Raw genomic sequence first — 20,616 nt, forward strand, 5'->3', positions numbered from 1 at the left:
TTCATCACCCTCTACTGAAGGAATTCCTCCGTATCTCTGTTCTAAAGAGACATCCTTCTATTCTGAGGTTGCACCCTGTGGTCTAGACACCCCAACTGCCCACTGTAGGAAACATCCTCTCCATATCCACTCTGTCTAGGCCTTTCAACATTTGATAGATTTCAATGAGATCCTCCCCTCCTTCTTCTAAACTCTGGCAAGTACCGGCCCAGAGCCGCCAGATGCTCCTCATGTGTTAACCCTTCCATTCCCGGCATCATTCATGTGAACCTCCTCTGGACCCTCTCCAATGTCGGCACAACCTTTCTAAGATGAGGGGCCGAAGCTGCTCAGATTACTCTAAGTGTGGTTTGACCAACGCTTTATAAAGCCTTGGCATTACATCTTTGCTTTTATATTCTAGTCCTCTCAAAAAGAATGCTAACATTGCTATCGCCTTCCCCACCAACGACTCAACCTGCAAGTTAACCTTTAGGGAATCCTGCATGAGGACTCTCAAGTCCCTTTGCGCCTCTGATTTCTAAATTTTCTCCCTGTTTATTCTTTCTACCAAAGTGCATGATCAACATAAGAACATAAGAAATAGGAGCAGGAGTGGGCCATCTGGCCCATCGAGCCTGCTCCCTACACTGTATTCCATTTGGCGCCTCTTTCCTAATCTGTCTGAGTCCTTCTGCAGACTCCCTGCTTCCTCAGTACTACCTGCCCCCTCCACTGACTTTTGTATCATCCTTGAAACTTGGCCACAAATCCATCAATTCTGTCATCTATATCACTGGCACATAATGTGAACAGAAGAGGTCCCAACACCAATCCCTGTGGAACACCACTAGTCACCGGCAACCAACCAGAAAAGGAGCCCAGCAATTGCTGCTGGACTGTTCTCTAAAAGGCCCCTGTGCCAACTATTCAGGTTTGTAACAAGGTGGCTGGAGCTGGTGGGGGGGGGGGGGGTATTGCTCTCAGAACCTCCTCTTCCCATCTGCTGTTTGTCCAGCTCCATCAACTACTGGGTGAGACAAGAGAGCAGAGCTGTGATCTGATCCACTGGGCATGGTGCTCCTGCTGTCTATTCGGCATGTGGCACTAGCTCTAGGTTGGTACCTGCTGATGCCCGTGTCTGCACCTTCCGCGCTCTCCAATGAACCATGGTTGCTCCCTTGACTTTATCGCGATGGGCAGAGCGAGGGGCATGACCAACCGTGTAGTAACGTATTGCACTGGGCATCCTTTACAGTTGCTGGTTGCCCACAGCTCTCCACAAGAGCCAGATCTGAGATTTATCCCTGGTCAATAACAAGTTTGAATGTTGTCCCTGCCATCCCGTGGGATTCCTCCGAGTGCTCCAGTTTCCTCTCCCATTCCAGAGACGTACAGTGAGGTTATTGAGTTGTGGACATGCTGTGTTGGCACCAGAATCGTGGCAGCTCTTGTGGACTGACCGGAGCAATCCTTTTAAGTAATTGAGGATTTCACTGTATGCTTCAATGTTTCAATGTACATGTGACAAATAAAGCTAAACTTCAAGTAACAAACAAACTTATTAGGAGCAGGACTCGGTCTTACAGAATATACTATAGGCGTAGACTTCAGTGTCCATCACAAACGAGTTGCTTGGTAAAGCCATCAGTGACCCAATGGCTGAGTCCTAGCAGACATAGCTGTCAGGCAAGGACTGAGTGAACCAATACTGCGGATAAACCTATCTGACCCCATCTTCAGCGACTTTACCGCAGCAGATCTATCAGCCCATGACGATGCTGGTAAGAGTAACCACCTTCCAGCACCCAGCTCCCGTCTCCACACCAAGAACATCCTCCAACTCTTGTCTGCCATTGTTTTAACTGGGGTAGGTACAGAAAGTGGATTAGATAGAATTAGAGGGATATTAGCCAAACGCTAATGTCAAATCAACATAAATTTATTATCAAAGTTCATATGCATTGGCATATACTTCCTCGAGATTAATTTTCTTGCAGGCAGTTCCAGGAAAATGAAGAAATACAATAGAATTTATGGCAAATTATACATTTAGCAAGGACTGACAAGCAATCAATGTGCAAAAGAAGACAAATAGTGCAAATAAAAAATAAATAATACTGAGAACATGATTTGTAGAGTCTTTGAAAGTGAGACTGCAGGTTGTGGAATCAGTTCAGGGGGTGAAGTTATCCACACTGGTTCATTGGTCTGATGGTTGTAGGGTATTAACTGTTTCTCTCTCGGAAAGGTCAGTACTGCGCTGTACCTCTATATAAATAAATAATGCCCACAACTCACTAACCCTCATTGTACGTCTTTGGAATGGGGGAGGAAACTGGAGCACTCGGAGGAATCCCATGGGATCGCAGGACAACATACAAACTTGTTACGCTACCATGCTGCCACCCACCCCACACTACCATGCCGACCCCCCTCTGCTACCTTTCACACACAACGTTTTTATTCAAGGGCAGTTTTAAGTGATCTGGAAGTTAGGGCCAGATCTGCTGTGTGTTTTAGTTATTTAAGGTAACATTGGCTTTTGATCCAATTTAAACATTATCATAGTAGAGGAACCTTCTGACCCGACTGGTGTTCTATGCTCAACTTGCTTTGGACCAGCTCCTCTAGTCAACTCTTATTAATATCTTAATTTTCAAGATGTACCTGAAAGGCTGCTGCCTGCTCTCTGCAGCATGTGGTTTCTGAACAATGTGTTGCAAAACCATGACAATGAGCTACGATTCCATTGGCTCAAACAGATGCTTGTAATTAGGAGACGACCAATAAGGGCCCAGTTGTGGCTGAACCCTCCTGACTTATGGTGAAGTCAAAGAGGAAAGCAGTTGGTGTGTGTGGAGTGTCTGGGTACAATGCTGATGGTCACTCTACTGCTTCTGGCTGGTTTAGTTCATTCAGATGGCAAGTAACTGGTGGTTCTTCTTTCTGTGATGGTGTTTTGCTTTGAAGTGGCTGTTTATTTGTGGAATGCTTTCTGAGCAGTAACTGAGGGAGAATTGTTAGTGGTGTATGCAACAAGTCAAAGAGGTAGCACTTTGCTCAGTAAATGTGTTGCTTGTACTCTCTGGGAGGATGTGGCTTCTGCTACAGTTTGAGTACAAGGATGATATTTGGGATGGTATGCAAATGTAGGCTAGATTGAGCAACTTCTTCCAACAGTCTCTTGAGGACAAATGTTGTATCCAATTTATATGCAGCTTCTAAAGGCATTAAATAAAAACCCATGCTTTTAAAGGTAGCAATGTCTTGAGACTGCCCTGCTTGCCTCTGTAAATAATCTTTAGTGTGGGGAAAATGATTTTTTTTATATGAGGGAGAGATCTGGGGAGTATGTTGTGGCTGTTTTATTTATTTTTGTTTTTATTTGGGGATTCAGCCCTACAAATTTGTGCTGCCCTATTACATGCACGTGACCAATTAACCAACTAGCCCTGTGTGTCTTTAGAATGTGGGAGGGAACCCATGTGCTTGTGGGGAGAATACACAAACTCTTTACAGATGATATTGGGAATTGAACCTGGGTTGCTGGTGCTGTGATAGCAGATGGGGTTAGTTTAACTGGATGCTTATTGGCCAACATAACTAGCGTGGGCTACAGGGCTTGTCCAACCCTGACTTGATAGAGGGAGTTAGATATGGCCCTTGTGGCTGCAGGGGTCAAGGGGTATGGAGGGAAGGCTGGGGCGGGGTTCTGAGTTGGATGATCAGCCATGATCATAATAAATGGTGGTGCAGGCTCGAAGGGCCGAATGGCCTACTCCTGCACCTATTTTCTATGTTTCTATGATAGTGTTCTTCTCCCATCCCTCACTGCTCTGGATATGGGACAAGGTGTCACAATTAGTTCAATCCAGTATGAGCTCCTTGTAATATTAGAAAAGCAGTGAAGTTTATTATTGTTCTTGTGCTTTTCCCCCCAATTCCATTTCATTTCAAGTTTAATTATCATCCAACCATGCATGAATACTCCTGAATACAGTCAAATGAGACAGTGTTACTCAGGGGTCAAGATGCAAAAGCACAGTACTGTACTGACAATAACACACAGCACAAAGCACACTTGCCATGTATGAGATAAAGATACAGCCACTTAATAAAAGAGTCCAAACTCAAGCCATCCAACACCACTGAAATCTGCAGATGACCATACAGAGCCTGTCTTCTACTGAGTGAATACTGGGGGGGTGGACAGCACCAGTCCCACCCTGGACACTACACCACACTGCCCCCAGTTGAGTGCATGTGTGTCTGTGTATACTATTAACTTTAATAGAAAATACACTTTGGAAAATGACACATTTTAATAACAATGTTGTATGAGATGTCATAACTTTAGCAGAAGAAATAAGTGTAGACTATTTTCTAAATGGCAAGAAAAGTCTAAAATGTGAGGTGCAAAGGGACTCGGGAGTCCTCGTGCAGAATGCCCTAACGGCTGAGTCAGTGGTGAGGAAGGCAAAGGCAATGTTGGCATTCATTTTGAGAGGAGAAGAATGTAAAAGCAAGGATGTAATGCTGAGGCTTTATAAAGCACTGGTGAGGCCTCACTTGGAGTTTTGTGAGCAGTTTTGTGTTCCTTATCTAAGAAAGGATGTGCTGATATTGGAGATAGTTCAATGAAGCTTCACAAAAATGATTCTGGGATTGAAAGTCTTGTCATATGAGGAGTATTTGATGACCCAGGGCCTCTACTGTTTGGAATTCAGAAGAATGGGGGGGGGGGTAACCTCATTGAAACATATCAAATCATAAAAGGTCTTGATGGAGAGGGTGCTTCCTATGGTTGGGGAGTCTAAGACAAGATGACACAGCCTCAGAATAGAGGTGTGTCCTTTTGGAATAGATGAGGGGAATTTCTTTAGCAAGAGTAGTAAATTGTGAAATTTGTTGCCACAGACAGCTGCGGAGGCCAAGTCATATTAAAGGCGGAGGTTGATCGCTGCTTGATTAGTCAGGGCATTAAAGGATACTGGGAGAAGGCAGGAGACTGAGGCTGAGGGGAGGAAGTGGTTCAGCCATAACAAAATGGCAGAGCAGACTCGATGGGCCAAGGGCCTAATAGTTGAATGGGTGCAAGATAATAAATGGGATTAGTTTAAATGGATGATTATTGGCCAACACTGCTGGTGTGGGCTAAAGGGCCTATTCCTGTACTGTCTGACCATATCATGAAAGTTCTCCCACCCCACACTGCACTGGATCCTGAACAAGGTGTTACCAATCAAGGACTTGCACCATTGAGCAGGAATCCTATAGCCTGGTGAAAAACTGTGAAGCAAAAAGAGCTGAGATTATGTCCAGAGGTAGAAGGAAGAAGGACATTGGTGTGTGAGGAGGCAAGTGTGGTGAATAAGCAGAGGCACTGAGCCATGCATTTGGTTATAGTGACTCATCAGTAAGTTCTATAATCTCCCTGGGTGCTTCCTGACACATTGTACTTTGTTTCTTTCTTATTGTCACCCCCACATCAATTTGACACAGTTCCTCCTTTAACTACATATGTCCGTTATTTTAATCTATACCAGCATTCTTTAATCTTTATTTCAGTGGTGTTTACACTGTTTGTTCTGGAACTTAATCTAACCGCCTACAACATGAATGCTGTGGTCATAGAGAGGAAGTGGAATATCTAAGTAAAGTTTCACATAGTTTCAACCATCAACTGAGTGTTGCAATGCACTATTCAGATTGCTTGCTTGGATATATCCATTTGGTGTTGTGTTCCCATTTAATAGCACCATCCAAGTCAGATGATTTTTGGCAACATGTTTCCGACTGTTTTGGCACTTTTATGAACCTTGCTGTTGCTCAGCAACACAAACACAATGCTGGAGGAGCTCAGCAGGTCAGGCAGCATCTATGGAGAGGAAGATACAGAGCTGTTTATCATCTCCCGGTGCTGCCTAACCTGCTGAGCTGCTCCAGCACTTGTGTGCTCCTCTGGATTTACAGCATCTGCAGAATCTCTTGTGTTTATGATTTACTGCACCGTGGGCAACTTGGCAGAGTGCCATTTGGCCCAAGTCCTAATACATCTACATGAAGTTGATGCTCGATCTGAGCTTTCTATGGATGACTTGCAGAAGAAGGCGAAAGGCTGTAGTGATACGATGATTCCAGCTCTTTAGGACCAGTGGTAGGCTGATCCAAGTTGCAGCTCTCTCAAGCCTCCAGGGTGAACCAGATGAAACATGAATGTTGCCAGCCTCTTGGCTTCCACCGCTCTCTCAGGCAGTACATTACTTGCTACTCTCTGGGTGAAGATGGTCTCTCCCCCCCCCTTTCAGATCCCCTCTAACCACTTGCCCTAAATCTATCACCTCTAGCTTCATTATCTTTGAGGGAAATTTTTCCTGCAGCTTAACTTGTCCTTAGCCTTCATTTCATATTTCAGTTGCGTCGCCTTCCAATCTCCTCTGTATGCACTTACAGACAGACATAGCAACTCTCCAGTCTGTCCTCATAAATGAACTCTTCCATCCCAGGCAAATATCACAATGAATCTCCTCTGCACCCTCTCCAGCACTGTCACATCCCTTCTATAATGGGCTGACCAGAAATGCACGTGGTCCTCTAACCGAGACCTGATCAATGTCTTAAAGTCAGAGCAGGGTGTCCCTGTTTTTGTACTCAATGCCCCCCCCCACTAATAAAGTATCCAATTTGCTGTCTTAACCATATAATCACCTTGATGACCTATGAACTTGTACTCCAAGGTCCGGCTGTTCTTCTATATTCCCCAAGACCCTACAATCTGTGGTATATGTCCTGGTCTCATTCGGGTTCCCAAAATACATTGTTGCACATTGTTTTCTGCCATTGTTTTTTGATATCCCATTTCACCAACACATCAATATCACCTCATAGCCTTGGACTGCCCTCCACTCTGTCAGCAACTCCACCAGTCTTCGTGTCATCAGAAAACTTGCTAACCATGACCCCTAATTCCCTGTCCATGTTATTTGTACTATGGATTCTGATTAACTGGGACACATCTGGACCAGTAAATTTTAGCCTAATTAGCCAAAAGTTTTGTGGAAATAATTAATAGGTATAACAAAAGACAAACTGAGTATTAAATTAGGTATTTAAATGGAATACAGAACAAATTTGAACACTATCAATACTACTATAGCACGATAAAAGGCCTTGCTGAACTCAATGTCAACTGCTTAGTTCTGTCATTCTATTTTATGGTTTTGTAACATTAAGACATAGGAGCAGAATTCGGCCATGCAACTCAAGTTTTTTTTTGCTTCTCCAATCTATCATGGCTGATTTATTAACCCTGTCAACCCCATTCTCCTGATAACCTTTGGTGCCTTTACTAATCAAGAACCTACAAGTCTTCACTATAAATCTACCCAAAGATTTGACCTCCGCAGCTGTCTGTGGTAATGAATTCCACAGATTTGCCACCCTCTGGCTGAGCAAAGCCCTCTTCATCTCTGTTGCAGAGAGACATCCTTCTATTGAGGCTGTGCCTCTGGTCCTGAATTCTCCCACTATTGCAAACGCCCTCTCCTCAACCACTAAATCTAGGCCTTTTAATATTCAATAGGTTTCAAAGAGTGAGATGTGAATTTATATCTGCATGTGCGGGTGTGTGTCAGTGGCCATGATTAGTGCAAAGAAACTTGAGCCTCGAGCAAAGAGTGGAAAATCATGTTATTTGGGAATCCTTGCTTGAGGTTTGAATTTTTGCCAAGCTGAAAATAAACTGTTTTAGTGTCACAGCGAGGATAGTATCCTGAATTCAGGGCAAGAGTTAGAGCGAAACTTGTACTGCACAGATCAGAGGCTCTTCGTACCCACACTGGAAAGAGGGTATCTAATGCTTGCTGTTTTTTTTAAACTGGAGATGCTGAAATTGAAAACAAAAATTGCTGGAAAAACCATAGACCATCAGACTCTAAGACAAAGGAGCAGAATCAGTTCCAATGAGTTTGCTCTGCCATTCCATCATGGCTGATTTATTATCCCTCTGAACCTCACTCTCCTGCCTTCTCGTAACCTTTGATGCCCTTACTAATTGAGAGCCTATAAACCTCTGCTTTAAATATACTCAATGACTTGGCCTCCACAGCTGCCGATGTCAGTGAATTACACAAATTCACCACCCTCTGGCTAAATGAATTCCTCCTTATCTATTCTAAAGGGACATCCTTCTATTCTGTGGCTGTACCCTCTGGTCTTAGACTCCCCCACTATAGGAAACATCCTTTCCACACCCACTCTATTGAGACCTTTCAATCTTCAATAGGTTTCAATGAGATGAAATACTCAGCAGAACAGTCAGCATCTGAGGGAAGAGGAAACAGTCAATGTTTCAAGTTGATGCAGACAGCAGTTAGCCCAATTGCCTTACAGTGGCAGAGATCACTGATCAGGATTCGATTCCCACCACTGCCTGTAAGGCGTTCTGTACGCTCTCCCTGTGACTATGTGGATTTCCTCTGGGTGCTACAGTTTCTTTCCACATTGCAAAGACAAATGGTTAGTGTTAGTGAGTTGTGGGCATGTTTTCTTGCCACCAGAAGTATGGTGACACTTGCAGGCTACCTGGTACAATCATTACTGAAATAATTTGATGAAAAATAATACAGTTCACTGTTTCAATGTGTATGTGTCAAATCTTTCTCTTTGCACAGTTCAAAGTAAATTTATTATCAAGCTATCTATACAGAATACAACTGTGATTTGTCCTTCCACAGGCAGCCACGAAACAAACAAACACCATGGAACCCATTCAAGAAAACATCAAATGTCCAGCATGCACGGTAACGTAATGGTTAGCACAACACCTTACAGTACAGGTGACTGGTTCAAATTCCACCACTGCCTGTAAGGAATTGTACAATCTTCCCATGACCATGTGGGTTTCCTCCGGGTGCTCTGGTTTCCTCCCACAGTCCAAAGACCAACTGGTTGGTAGGCTAATTGGTCATTGTAAATTGTCCCCTGATTAGGGTAGGGTTAAATTGGGGAATTTAACATGAACTTCAAAGTCCCCCAAAATGAGTCCACAGCCTTGTTGATCAATCCTAACAACTTGGATCCCAAGGCTCTTGCACTTTCCTCCAATTAGCATCTAGCAAGGAGGAGGGAAAACCAGGCAAACACAGGCATATGGCACCAAAAACCCACCAGTCCTCTGCTCTCATCCTAGTCAACTTCAACCTTGCTCGATGCCCCAAGTGGGAAGATACAGTGGAGTCAGTGATGGGTTTGTGCCTTGTCCCCAGGCTACCAGTCCTCCAGGCCACATACTTAGCTCCAAACCTCATTGAACTCCCCTGGAGACAGTAAAGCACCTGAACGCTCAATCAGCACCAAAACACACCATCAAAATGCAGATTCTGGGTTCCAATCATGCACAGCCTAGTCATAGAATCATACCTGGAGGAAGAGGTAGCTTCTGTGTAATCTGCTGAATATTTCCAACATTTTCTGTTGGTGATATCTAAGCTCTGATATCTGATGCCGTCATTTAATGATAAAGGGACTTTAGCAATCCCACTGGCATGCAGATCCTTCCTCCTCTCACTGCCGTTGTTTCTTACAATGTTTCAGATGAACCAGGAGCCCCAAAAGATATTGACAAAAATAACCCAGGAGTTCAAAATGCCACCATATTAGCAATCTATGACTACAACAACCGATCAAATGACATCTACCTGTATAAAGTTCGGAAGATACAAAGAGCACAGATACAGGTAAGAAGGATCATGTTCAGATGTTAAGGGCTGTGGTTTTCTACTACATCCCTAACAATCCAATGGAAGACAGCCAGGCCATTCAAGCCATTAATCCAAGACTGCCCAAAAAGTTGTTTGTTTTTTTTTTTTGCTTCCTTTTCTCGGCTCTTACTTGTGTTCTTGCGTTCACCCAGGCACCATTTGGTTTGCCTCCACTGCTAAGTACTTTATTTCCTTTTGTCCCTCTCAATCCTCGCACTTTGTTTATTGACTATCTCTGCCATGGAAAGTGGGTCTTCATGTTCACCCTGTCAGACTTTTTGTAGATCTCCCCTCCATCTTCTGTCTCCTCTTTCTTCCAAAGAAAACTACTTTCTCCAGGAGTCAAGGTTTTGCAACTCTTCCCAACTCAAAAGGCTTGGACCCTCCTTCAGTGAGTTGAAGCAAGGTTGCTGAGTCAGTCTTCCAGAACACCCAGGAATCCGTAGACTAATTCTCACTCCCCAAACCAGTACACACAATCCAGAAATTTGCAGCCACGCCACACTGATCCAATTGAAAGATATTGTTTCTTAACCCAAGATATTTAGCATGAAATAGCATCAACCTCAAAATATTATGCAGATCTAGGCTAAGAATCCAAAGATGTAGTGAATTTAGTTTTTCCTTTGCGCCATGAGAATAGCAAATCTAGATACTAATTCCATCCTTTGCCTCTCAGTTGTTTAGAGTAAATCCAGTCCATTAAGTGTGTCCCAAGGAGATACTTAAAAGGGGAATTCACTTTTCTTGTTTTGTTTTGTAGGTTGTTGCAGGACTTAAGTACATTCTGCACATTGAGATTGGAAGAACAGTCTGTCGCAAAGGAAAGCCATACAACTTCAAATTCTGCTCCTTTCAAACAAGCCCACCATTGATTAAGGTAAAACAACCTAGCTTTATTTTCTTAAGCAACACACAATGCTGGAAGAACTTGGCAAGTCAGGCCATGAATAAACATTTTTTGGGGGGGGGGGGGCCTAGACCCTTCATCAGGACTGGAAATGAAGGGGAAGATGCCAGCATCTTAAAAAGGTGGAAATGGGTGGGGGGGGGGATGAAGTAAGAGACTAATAAGTGATGGGTAGAAAAGGTAAAAGGGTTGGAGCAGAAGGAATCTGATAGGAGAGTGGACCATGGGAGAAAGGGAAGAAGGGCATAAGGGGGGTGATGGGCAGGTAAAGAGAAGAGATTTAGAGGCCAGAGTGGGGAATAGAAGGGGGAAGGAGAGGGAGAATATTATCAGAAGGAGAAATCAATGTTCATGCCATCAGGTTGGATGCTACCTAATTGGAATATGAGGTGTTCCTCCTCCAGCCTGAGAGTGTGTCATGTGGCAGAAGAGGTCATGGATTGCCATGTCAGAACAGGAATGGTTGGCCACTGGCAAATCCTGCTTTTTGCAGGTGGAGCAGAAGTATTCGACAAAGCAGTTCTCCAATTTGCATTGGGTCTCAATGTGGAGAAGGCCACATTGGAAACACTGGATACATAGACTTTTTTTTCTTTGTGGTTGGAACACAGCTCTGAAAGATTACACGTCCCTACATAATCAGACCATTTTTGCTCTAGCCTTTACCATATCCCTACATAAAACAAGAGTGCAGCACAAGAACAGACCCTTCATCCCAAGATGTTTTGCCAAACTAACTAAGCTAATGGAATCTAATTAAGGTAAATCCCACTACCTGCACATGGTTCTTGTCCCTCTGTTCTCTGGACATTCATATGCCTCTTAAAGGCTTCTTCCACATCAGAAGAGCCTCCAGCACCTCTGGCAGTAAATTCCAACTACCCCTTACTTTGTTTAAAATAAAACTACCCTGCATACCTCCTCTGAACTTCCTCCTGCTCTGTTACTGGACATGTTGACTCTGGGGAAACACAGAAAATAATCCTCCTTGTAACACATGCCCTCTAATCTGGGCTGCATCCTGGTGAACCTCTTTTGCACCTTCTCCAAAGCCTCTACAGCCTTCCAAATATCAGCACGGTTTCATTAAGGGGAAATATTTCTTAAATCTGTTGGAATTCTTTTGAGGAAGTGACAGGTAGAATAGACACAGGAGAGTCAGTGGATGTTGTGTACTTGGATGTTCAGGCCTTTGACAAGAAGCCACATGAGGCTGCCAAACAAGAGAATAACAGTAAAGGTACTAGCATAGATAGAAGGTTGGCTAGCAGAAGGTACAGTGGGAATAAAGGGGACCTTTCCTGGTTGGCTGCTAGTCAGGTCACTTTTTATTGTCATTTTGACCATAACTGCTGGTACAGTACACAGTAAAAATGAGACAACGTTTTTCAGGACTGTGGTGCTACATGAAACAATACAAAAACTACACTGAACTATGTAAAACAACACAAAAACTACACTAGACTACAGACCTACCCAGGACTGCATAAAGTGCACAAAACAGTGCAGGCATTACAATAAATAATAAACAAGACAATAGGCACAGTAGAGGGCAGTAGGTTGGTGTCAGTCCAGGCTCTGGGTATTGAGGAGTCTGATGGCTTGGGGGAAGAAACTGTTACATAGTCTGGTTGTGAGAGCCTGAATACTTCGGTGCCTTTTGCCAGATGGCAGGAGGGAGAAGAGTTTGTATGAGGGGTGCATGGGGTCCTTCATAATGCAGTTTGCTTTACAGATGCAGCGTGTGGTGTAAATGTCTGTAATGGCGGGAAGAGAGACCCCGATGATCTTCTCAGCTGACCTCACTATCCGCTGCAGGGTCTTGAGATCCGAGATGGTGCTAGTGACTAGTGGTGTTCTGCAGGGGCCAGTGTGGGGACCATTTCTTTTCACATTATGTCAATGATTGGGATAATGGAATTGATGGCTTTGTAGCCAAGTCTGCAGATACAAAGACAGGTGGGGGCCGGGTAGTGTTGCAGGGAGCCTGTGTTGTGTTGTATGTCTTGTGGTCTTAATAGGGTGACCTTAAATAATTTTTTTTTTTTTTAAACACATACTAACTCAGCGGGTCTAGCGAATGGCAACACAAGCCTATCACTGCTTTTTTCCATTGAATTTGTGCTTAGCAAGTAATCACTAACCCTGGAAAATGTTGGCAACCTTTCCCCTTTTTTTTGTGACACCCTCTTTTGGCACCGAGCTCCAAGTTAAAGAGCGAATGTTCTTGGATCAGGAACAGATCTCTACTCTGCAGAAGTTTTGATAAGAGATTTCTCCTGTGAGAAGCTCCTGGCCTCCAGCCAGCAGATTCCAATTGTTGCCAAGCTGGAGGAAATCTTTAACACCGTTGAAACCAAGAGCGACTGATTTTTAAATTCACTTCACTTTCATCTGTTTCCCTTCATTTAAACTCGGTGTGCCTAAACATTAGCATTTCTGCCTTACTGAACTTTGCAAAAATAAAATCTATAGGGCCAACCATTCAAGGCAGCAATGGGAAGGACTCTTGTCCAAGAGTTGTGGAGACTCCACACAATATAATTATGATGGATATCAATAAATCATTTCTTTTTTGGATTTTGGAGGAATTGAGGGAATATAGGATTAGTACCAGAAAGTGGAATTAAGGTAGAAGATCTATGTGAATGGAAGTGCAGACACAAGGGACCAAATGTTTCAGTTTCTGCTTTATTTCAACTACTAAAATCAATTTTTTTGATTCAGTCAATTAATGGCCCCATTTACCTTTTAAGTGACTGCAAAAAAAAATATATTCTTTCATGAGGAACCTTTTGAACACTAATTTGCTTATACTGTTCTCTACTATAAATTTCTGTGCCAATTCCTTTTAAACATGCAATCATCTTAGTGAATTGTTTATTCACTCTATGCAAGATCATCAGTAACTTTCCCAAAGCTGGTCTCTAAATGTTAATGACAACAAAACTGAATTATTTGTAATGGTTTGATGTTGCTACCCTACCTTTCTTACCTTCCCATTGTGTTTTAAAGGATCCAATAATGTTGCTTTTAAAGTTTATCAATCTCTACTTTCTGTATCTGAATCCCATGTCTCCATAAGAGATGGGAACAGAATCATGTCATTCAGCCCATCAAGACTGCTCTACCTTTCAATTGTGACTGATCTATTGTTTCTCTCAATCCCATTCTCCTGCCTTCTCCCCAAAACTTTTGATACTCTTGCCAATCAAGAACCTATCAAACTTTGCTTTAAATATACCCAGTGACTTGACCTCCACAGCCATCTGTGGTAATGAATTCCACAGGGTCACCATCCTCTGGCTGGGGGAGAAATCCCCTCATCTCTGTAAAGGGATTCCTTCTATTCTGAGGCTATGTCCTCTGGTCCCAAACTCTCTTGCTACTTGTTTCTATTCTTTTGACCATCTTGTATGTTCTGGCCTTTTATTCTCTGAAAAATTATTAGTTGACAATCTTGCTATAGAAAGCTGTGATGGTAAATGGGGACAAAATTAAAGTTTGGTGTTCAGTCTAGAGCATTGGAATGGGGTTGGGGGAAGGAAAGTGAAAGGAAATGGGAATTTTTAATACCTGGTGTGTTAGATTTAAAAGGTAATATCTATATTCAATTATAATACATCAGAAGTACTACATATGCAGTGCCACCAGGATGATCAAGGACCCCTCCAACTTTCCCACAATCTCTTTGACCTCCTGCCATCCAGCAGAAAGTACTGCAACATGAGAACCAGAACTGTCAGACCGGATAATGGCTTCTTCCCCCAGCCTTTTGGCTTCTTTACACTCTGTTGTCACCCATCACACATGTACACCCCATATGAATATCATGCCCTCCCACTGCACAACTCTTAGACCCACTCTCATCCTGCACTGGTCACTTTACATCTTTGTCATTCTTCAGGCCCTGCCACTTGGGGACCTGTGCTAATTTTATTTTGCGACTGCATGTGCTGGATCGTAACTGTATGTGCTGTGTGTGAATATATTTTTCCCCTTTAGCCCCAGAAAAAATGTTTCATTTAGCTGTATACAAGTGCATGGTTGAATGACATTAAACTTTATCTTGAATACAAAGGAGGCCATTTCACCCACCTCATCAGATCCCACCAGACCATCTCCCTCATTTTCTCTTCCCTGTTGCTTGCTCTCTACCTCACCTGTCTACTTCTCTATACTTCATGCTCCTGCACTTCCCAGGGGTAATTCAGACAAATAGCTAATCAGCATGGCTTTGGGGTGTGGGACAAAACAGTTTCTGGAAGAAAGCCACATGATCATGGAGAGAATATGTACATTCCATGAGTTGATCCCAAGGTGCGAATCAAACCCAGGTCCCAGGAATCAATACAACCGTACTAACTGCTGTGACGCTGCTCTTAATGAAACCAGATTTGGGGGCGGCGGGGGGAAATACTTAAAAGGGATTTGTACACTCAGTGGCCACTTGATTAGGTACTTCCTGTAGTGTATGTCTTCTGGATCATTTCAAGGTTCAAAATTCAGATGCTCTTCTGCACACTACTGAAACACATGGTTATTTGAGTTGCTGTCTCCTTCATGTCAGCTTGAACCAAACTGGCCATTCTCCTCTCACCTCTCATTAATGAGGTGTTTTTTCATCCAAGAACTGCCAGTCACCGAATTTTTTTCTTTTACATCATTCTGTCATTTCTAGAGACTATTGTACATGAAAATCCCTGGAGATGAGCAGTTTGAGATGCTCAAATCTTCCCGTCTGGCACCAATAATCATTCCACGGTTGAAGTCACATGGATCACATTTCTTCCCCATTCTGGTGTTTGGTCTGAACAACAACTGAACCTCTTGACCATGTCTGCATTGAGCTACTGCCACACAGTTGGCTGATTAAATACCTGCATTAACAAGCAGGTGTACAGGATACTTAATAGTGGCAACTGAGTGTGTACCTGAAGTAACACAAGACGCAGAACAATGGGGAGGGGATAGCTGGCAGTTGTCATTTCTAACATTATGGCTGCTTTCTGCACTTTATAATTCCTTGTTGGACATGGGATCCAGGGAAGTTTGGCCAGGTGGATTCAATTGGCTTGCCTGCAGAAGGCAGAGGGTGGTGGTGGAGGGAGTACATTCAGATTGGAGGATTGTGATTAGTGGTGTCCCACAAGGATCTGTTCTGGGACCTCTACTTTTTGTGATTTTTTTTTTATTAACAACCTGGATGTGGGGGTAGAAGGGTGGGTTAGCAAGTTTGCAGGCGACACAAAGGTTGGTGGTGTTGTAGATAGTGTAGAGGATTGTCAAAGATTGCAGAGAGACATCGATAGGATGCAGAAGTGGGCTGAGAAGTGGCAGATGGAGTTCAACTTGGAGAAGTGTGAGGTGGTACACTTTGGAAGGACAAACTCCAAGGCAGAGTACAAAGTAAATGGCAGGATACTTGGTAGTGTGGAGGAGCAGAGGGATCTCAGGGTACATGTCCACAGATCCCTGAAAGTTGCCTCACAGGTGGATAGGGTAGTTAAGAAAGCTTATGGGGTGTTAGCTTTCATAAGTCGAGGGATAGAGTTTAAGAGTCGCGATGTAATGATGCAGCTCTATAAAACTCTGATTAGGCCACACTTGGAGTACTGTGTCCAGTTCTGGTCACCTCACTATAGGAAGGATGTGGAAGCATTGGAAAGGATACAGAGGAGATTTACCAGGATGCTGCCTGGTTTAGAGAGTATGCATTATGATCAGAGGTTAAGGAAGCTAGGGCTTTACTCTTTGGAGAGAAGGAGGATGAGAGGAGACATGATAGAGGTGTACAAGATAATAAGAGGAATAGGGTGGATAGCCAGCACCTCTTCCCCAGGGCACCACTGCTCAATACAAGAGGACATGGCTTTAAGGTAAGGGGTGGGAAGTTCAAAGGGGATATTAGAGGAGGGTTTTTTACTCAGTGGTTGGTGCGTGGAATGGCAGATACACTAGTGAAGTTTAAGAGACTACTAGACAGGTATATGGAGGAATTTAAGGTGAGGGCTTATATGGGAGGCAGGGTTTGAGGGTCAGCAGAACATTGTGGGCCGAAAGGTCTGTACTGTGCTGTACTATGTTCTAAGTTCCTGTGAGATGGATGTGTACACAATTAATACATTTTTTGTTCTTACTAACTCATGTCACTTCTCTTTCAGACACTGGCTTGTCACTTTGATGTATGGGTTATTCCATGGAGACACATTTGGAATGTGATCCTAAATAACTGCCAATAAAATTTGCTGGATCCATTTTTCTCTCCTAGTCCACTACATTTCAAATTTCCAGAATGGCAATGGCACTTTCCTCTAATCACACTGTAATTGCTATAGAAAATATGCAGATCAAAGATGATTCAGCTTTCTCCAGAGTAGAGGAAGAGTCCAGCTATTGCAGTAATTTGTTTGCAACCTGGAGTTTAACTGCTAGTAACATTGGTGGCACGACTTTCACAATTGTATTCTCTTTCAAAGATACTGAGTGTCTTGTTTCAAATGTATTCCCATCCTAAAATTAAATCTGCATTTATGTAGCACCTCTTTTATTCTTGTGCAATGATGTGAATAGCCACTGATTATAATATAGGGTATACAGCAGTTTGCATAAAAGATATGATATTGATGAGATTTTGTATATAGCAGTTAAAATATATGTGGGGAACAGACAACTGAACAAAAACTTGCACCTATCCTTCTCAAAACAGTAATGTATGCACCTAGGAGATCTGATTCCAAGGGTGGAACCTTGCACAATGCATTTTCTTCTGTGAAATTAGATTAGATTTCCAGTCTGAGGATTAAACTGCCAACCTCCTGCCTCCAAAGTAAAACTATCACCTATCATGCCATACCTAATGGTCAATAGAAGGTTATCAGCTAGAGTCTATAAATAAGAGTACAAACACAAGTAGAGAGATGTAGCTCTTGTAAAATTATGGCCTAATAACTCTATAATCCTGTTACAGTTCTGTGGGAGGGGGTAGTAAAAAAACTTGTTTAAGAATCAATTACAAGAATGAGGAAACTAGTGAAAGCAGCCTGGACCTTGGCTTTTATATAAAGAGGCACATTTTCAGAGCAAGAAGTCATGAACCTTCATAAAACATTGGTTCAGCACAATTGGAGTATTGTTCAGAAGGACAGTAAGAATTTCAGAATGATAATCACTGACAATGAAGTAAAAGTAATTGAAAACTAATATGCAAATACAATGAGAGGTTAAAATCTAGAAAATTGGAGGTGGCAAGTAATAAAGGATGATTCAATAGACACCAGGTTGAAAAAATTGCAGGGCTGTAGGGAGAAGCAAGAGGCATATGTTCGGCTGGAATGCTCTTGCTTTTGAAAATGAACCTTAATTACAGTCATTCCTCAATATACAAGTGTTTTGTTCATCTAATGGGCTAGGCAAAATGCATTTTGGGTATTTCAATACACCAGGTTCCAGAGCAAAATGTGATGCACTTTATTATAACAAAAATATCTTGATAAATGTTAAGACATGCAGTCAAAAGAGCCATAGTGTTATGAATCAAGAAAAGTGTAGATATACTGGAGAAGGAGGAATTGTATCTTCTCCTAGAAATGGGAAATGAAGGGAATTTGAAACCCAGACAATTGATAGAGAGAACAGGCAACAACTGTCATAGAAAAGTACAGTGCAGAAAAGGCCTTTCAGCCCATCCAGTCCATGCTGAGCCATTTAAAATGCCTACTTCCTGCACCAGGACTATAGCCTACCATCCATGTATCTATCCAAATTTAATTGTTGAAATCAAGCTTGCATGCACTACCTGAGCTAGCAGGTCATTCTACTCTCTCATGACCCTCTGAGTGAAAAACGTTCCCCTTAAACTTTTCAGTTTTGACCATTAACCCATGACTCTAGTTGTAGTCCCACCCACCCTCAGTGGAAAAAGCCTGCTTGCATTTACCCTATTCTGACTCCTCATTTTGAACGCCTCTATCAAATCTCTCAATCTTCTATGTTCCAAGGAATAAAGTCCTAACCTGTTCAATCTTTCCTTATAACTCAGGTGTTCTAGACTGGGCAACATCCTTGTAAGTTTTCTGTTCTCTTTTCAACCTTATTTACATCTTTCCAAATTAGGCTTCACCAATGTCCTGTACAACTTCAACATAACATCCCATCTCCTGTAATCAATATTTTGACTTATAAAGGCCAATGTGCCAAAAGCTTTCTTTACCACCCTATCTACCTGTGACACCACTTTCAATGAATTATGGACCTCTACTTGTTCTACTGCACTCCTCAGTGCCCTACCACTCACTGTGTAAGACCTATCCTGTTTTGTCCTACCGAAGTGCAACACCTCGCACTTGCCTGTATTAAATTCCATCTGCCATTTTTCAGCCCATTTTCCAGCTGGTCCAGATCCTGCTACAAGCTTTGATGGTCTTCCTCCCTGTCTACTGCACCCCTAATCATGCTGTCATCCACAAATTTGCTCATCTAGTTGACTACATTATCATCCAGATTGTTGATATACATGACAAAAACAACAGAGCCAGCATTGATCCCTGCAGCACTCCACTAGTCACAAACCTCCGGTCAGAGAGGCAACCATCTATTGCCACTCTCTGGCTTCTCCCACAAAGCCAGTGTCTAATCCAATTGATTACCTCATCTTGAATGCCAAGTGACTGAACCTTCTTGACAAACCTCCAATGTGAGACCTTGTTAAATGCATTGCTAAAGTCCACTCAGACAACATCCAACATTCCTGGTAACTTCCTCAAAAAACTTTGAGATTGGTTAGACATAATCTCCCATGTACAAAGTTGTGCTGACTATCCCTAATCGGTCCGTGTCTATCCAAATATTCACATATCAGGTCCCTTTGAATACCTTCCAAAAACTTTCCCATTCCTGATGTCAGGCACACCAGCCTACAATTTCCTGGTTTACTTTGAAATCTTTCTTAAACAGTGGAAGAACATAGGCTATCCTCTAATCCCCTGCTACTAAGATGATTTAAATATCTCTGCTGGGGCCCCAGCAATTTCTGCACTTCCTTCCTGTAGGGTCCAGGGTTAAGCCTGATTTATACTTCTGTGTCAAATCGATGCTGTAGGTACGGTGTGGCCGCAAACCCTACACAGAGCCTACGTGGATCCCTACACCGTAGCCTGACGCGCACCTCTCCCAAAATGTAACTACGCGTCGGGGCAATGCAAACTGCAACAACTGTGATTGGTCTGCTTGGTAGCATCGCATTTCCTCCTACGCTGCAATAGCTTCCCATTGGGCAACTGAAGGGCAGGGAAGGAACTCTGGCTGCAATGCTTTCCATAAAGCCTTACAGACCTCCGAAATTATGGAAAACACAATTGTTGAGTGACGCAGACACACCAACGCACAAGTATAAATGTTCACAACGCGCGTAGGCCACTTGAGTAGGTTACAGGGTCAAGTTGACACAGAAGTATAAATTAGGCTGTAATTACATTTTGGGAGAGGTGCGCATCAGGCTACGGCATAGGGATCCGCGTGGGCTCTGCGTAGGGTTCACGGCAGCGCCGTACCTACAGCGTCACTTTGACACAGAAGTATAAATCAGGCTTTACACCTCATCAGGCCCTAGGGATTTATCTTGACACCAAACACTGCCTCTTCTAATCTGTATAGAGTTCATGAAGTTGATGCTGTTTTGCCTTGCTTCTATAGGCTCTATATCCATCTCCTGAGGCAGGTGCAAAAAGTGCAGTTAACATCTCCCCCATTTCGTCTGGCTCCACACATTCTGATCCACCAGAGGGCCAATTTTGACCTTTGCAATTCTTTTGTTCTTAATGTATCTGTAGAAGCCCTTGGATTTCTCCTTCACTTTATTTGCTAAGAAACCCATGCTGCCTTTTAGCCCTCCTGATTTTTTTGCGTTCTCTTGCATTTCTTATACTCCGTAAGCACCTCATTTGTTTCTACCTACAATGCACC

The 20,616-nt window shown here is 43.0% G+C and overlaps 1 protein-coding gene across 1 annotated transcript; it reads left to right on the top strand.

The window, feature by feature from the left end:
• The first annotated feature begins 2,803 nt into the window (after positions 1-2,803).
• On the top strand, positions 2,804-17,210 carry LOC134350170 (cystatin-F-like). Its single transcript, XM_063055138.1, is given in 6 exon segments — positions 2,804-2,832; positions 2,834-2,908; positions 8,722-8,783; positions 9,577-9,719; positions 10,507-10,623; positions 16,818-17,210. Coding segments are annotated over 6 exon segments (504 nt in total). The 3' UTR covers positions 16,896-17,210.
• Positions 17,211-20,616: the final 3,406 nt, after the last annotated feature.

This window comes from Mobula hypostoma, chromosome 8, assembly GCF_963921235.1.
Source record: "Mobula hypostoma chromosome 8, sMobHyp1.1, whole genome shotgun sequence".
Taxonomy (NCBI): domain Eukaryota; kingdom Metazoa; phylum Chordata; class Chondrichthyes; order Myliobatiformes; family Myliobatidae; genus Mobula; species Mobula hypostoma.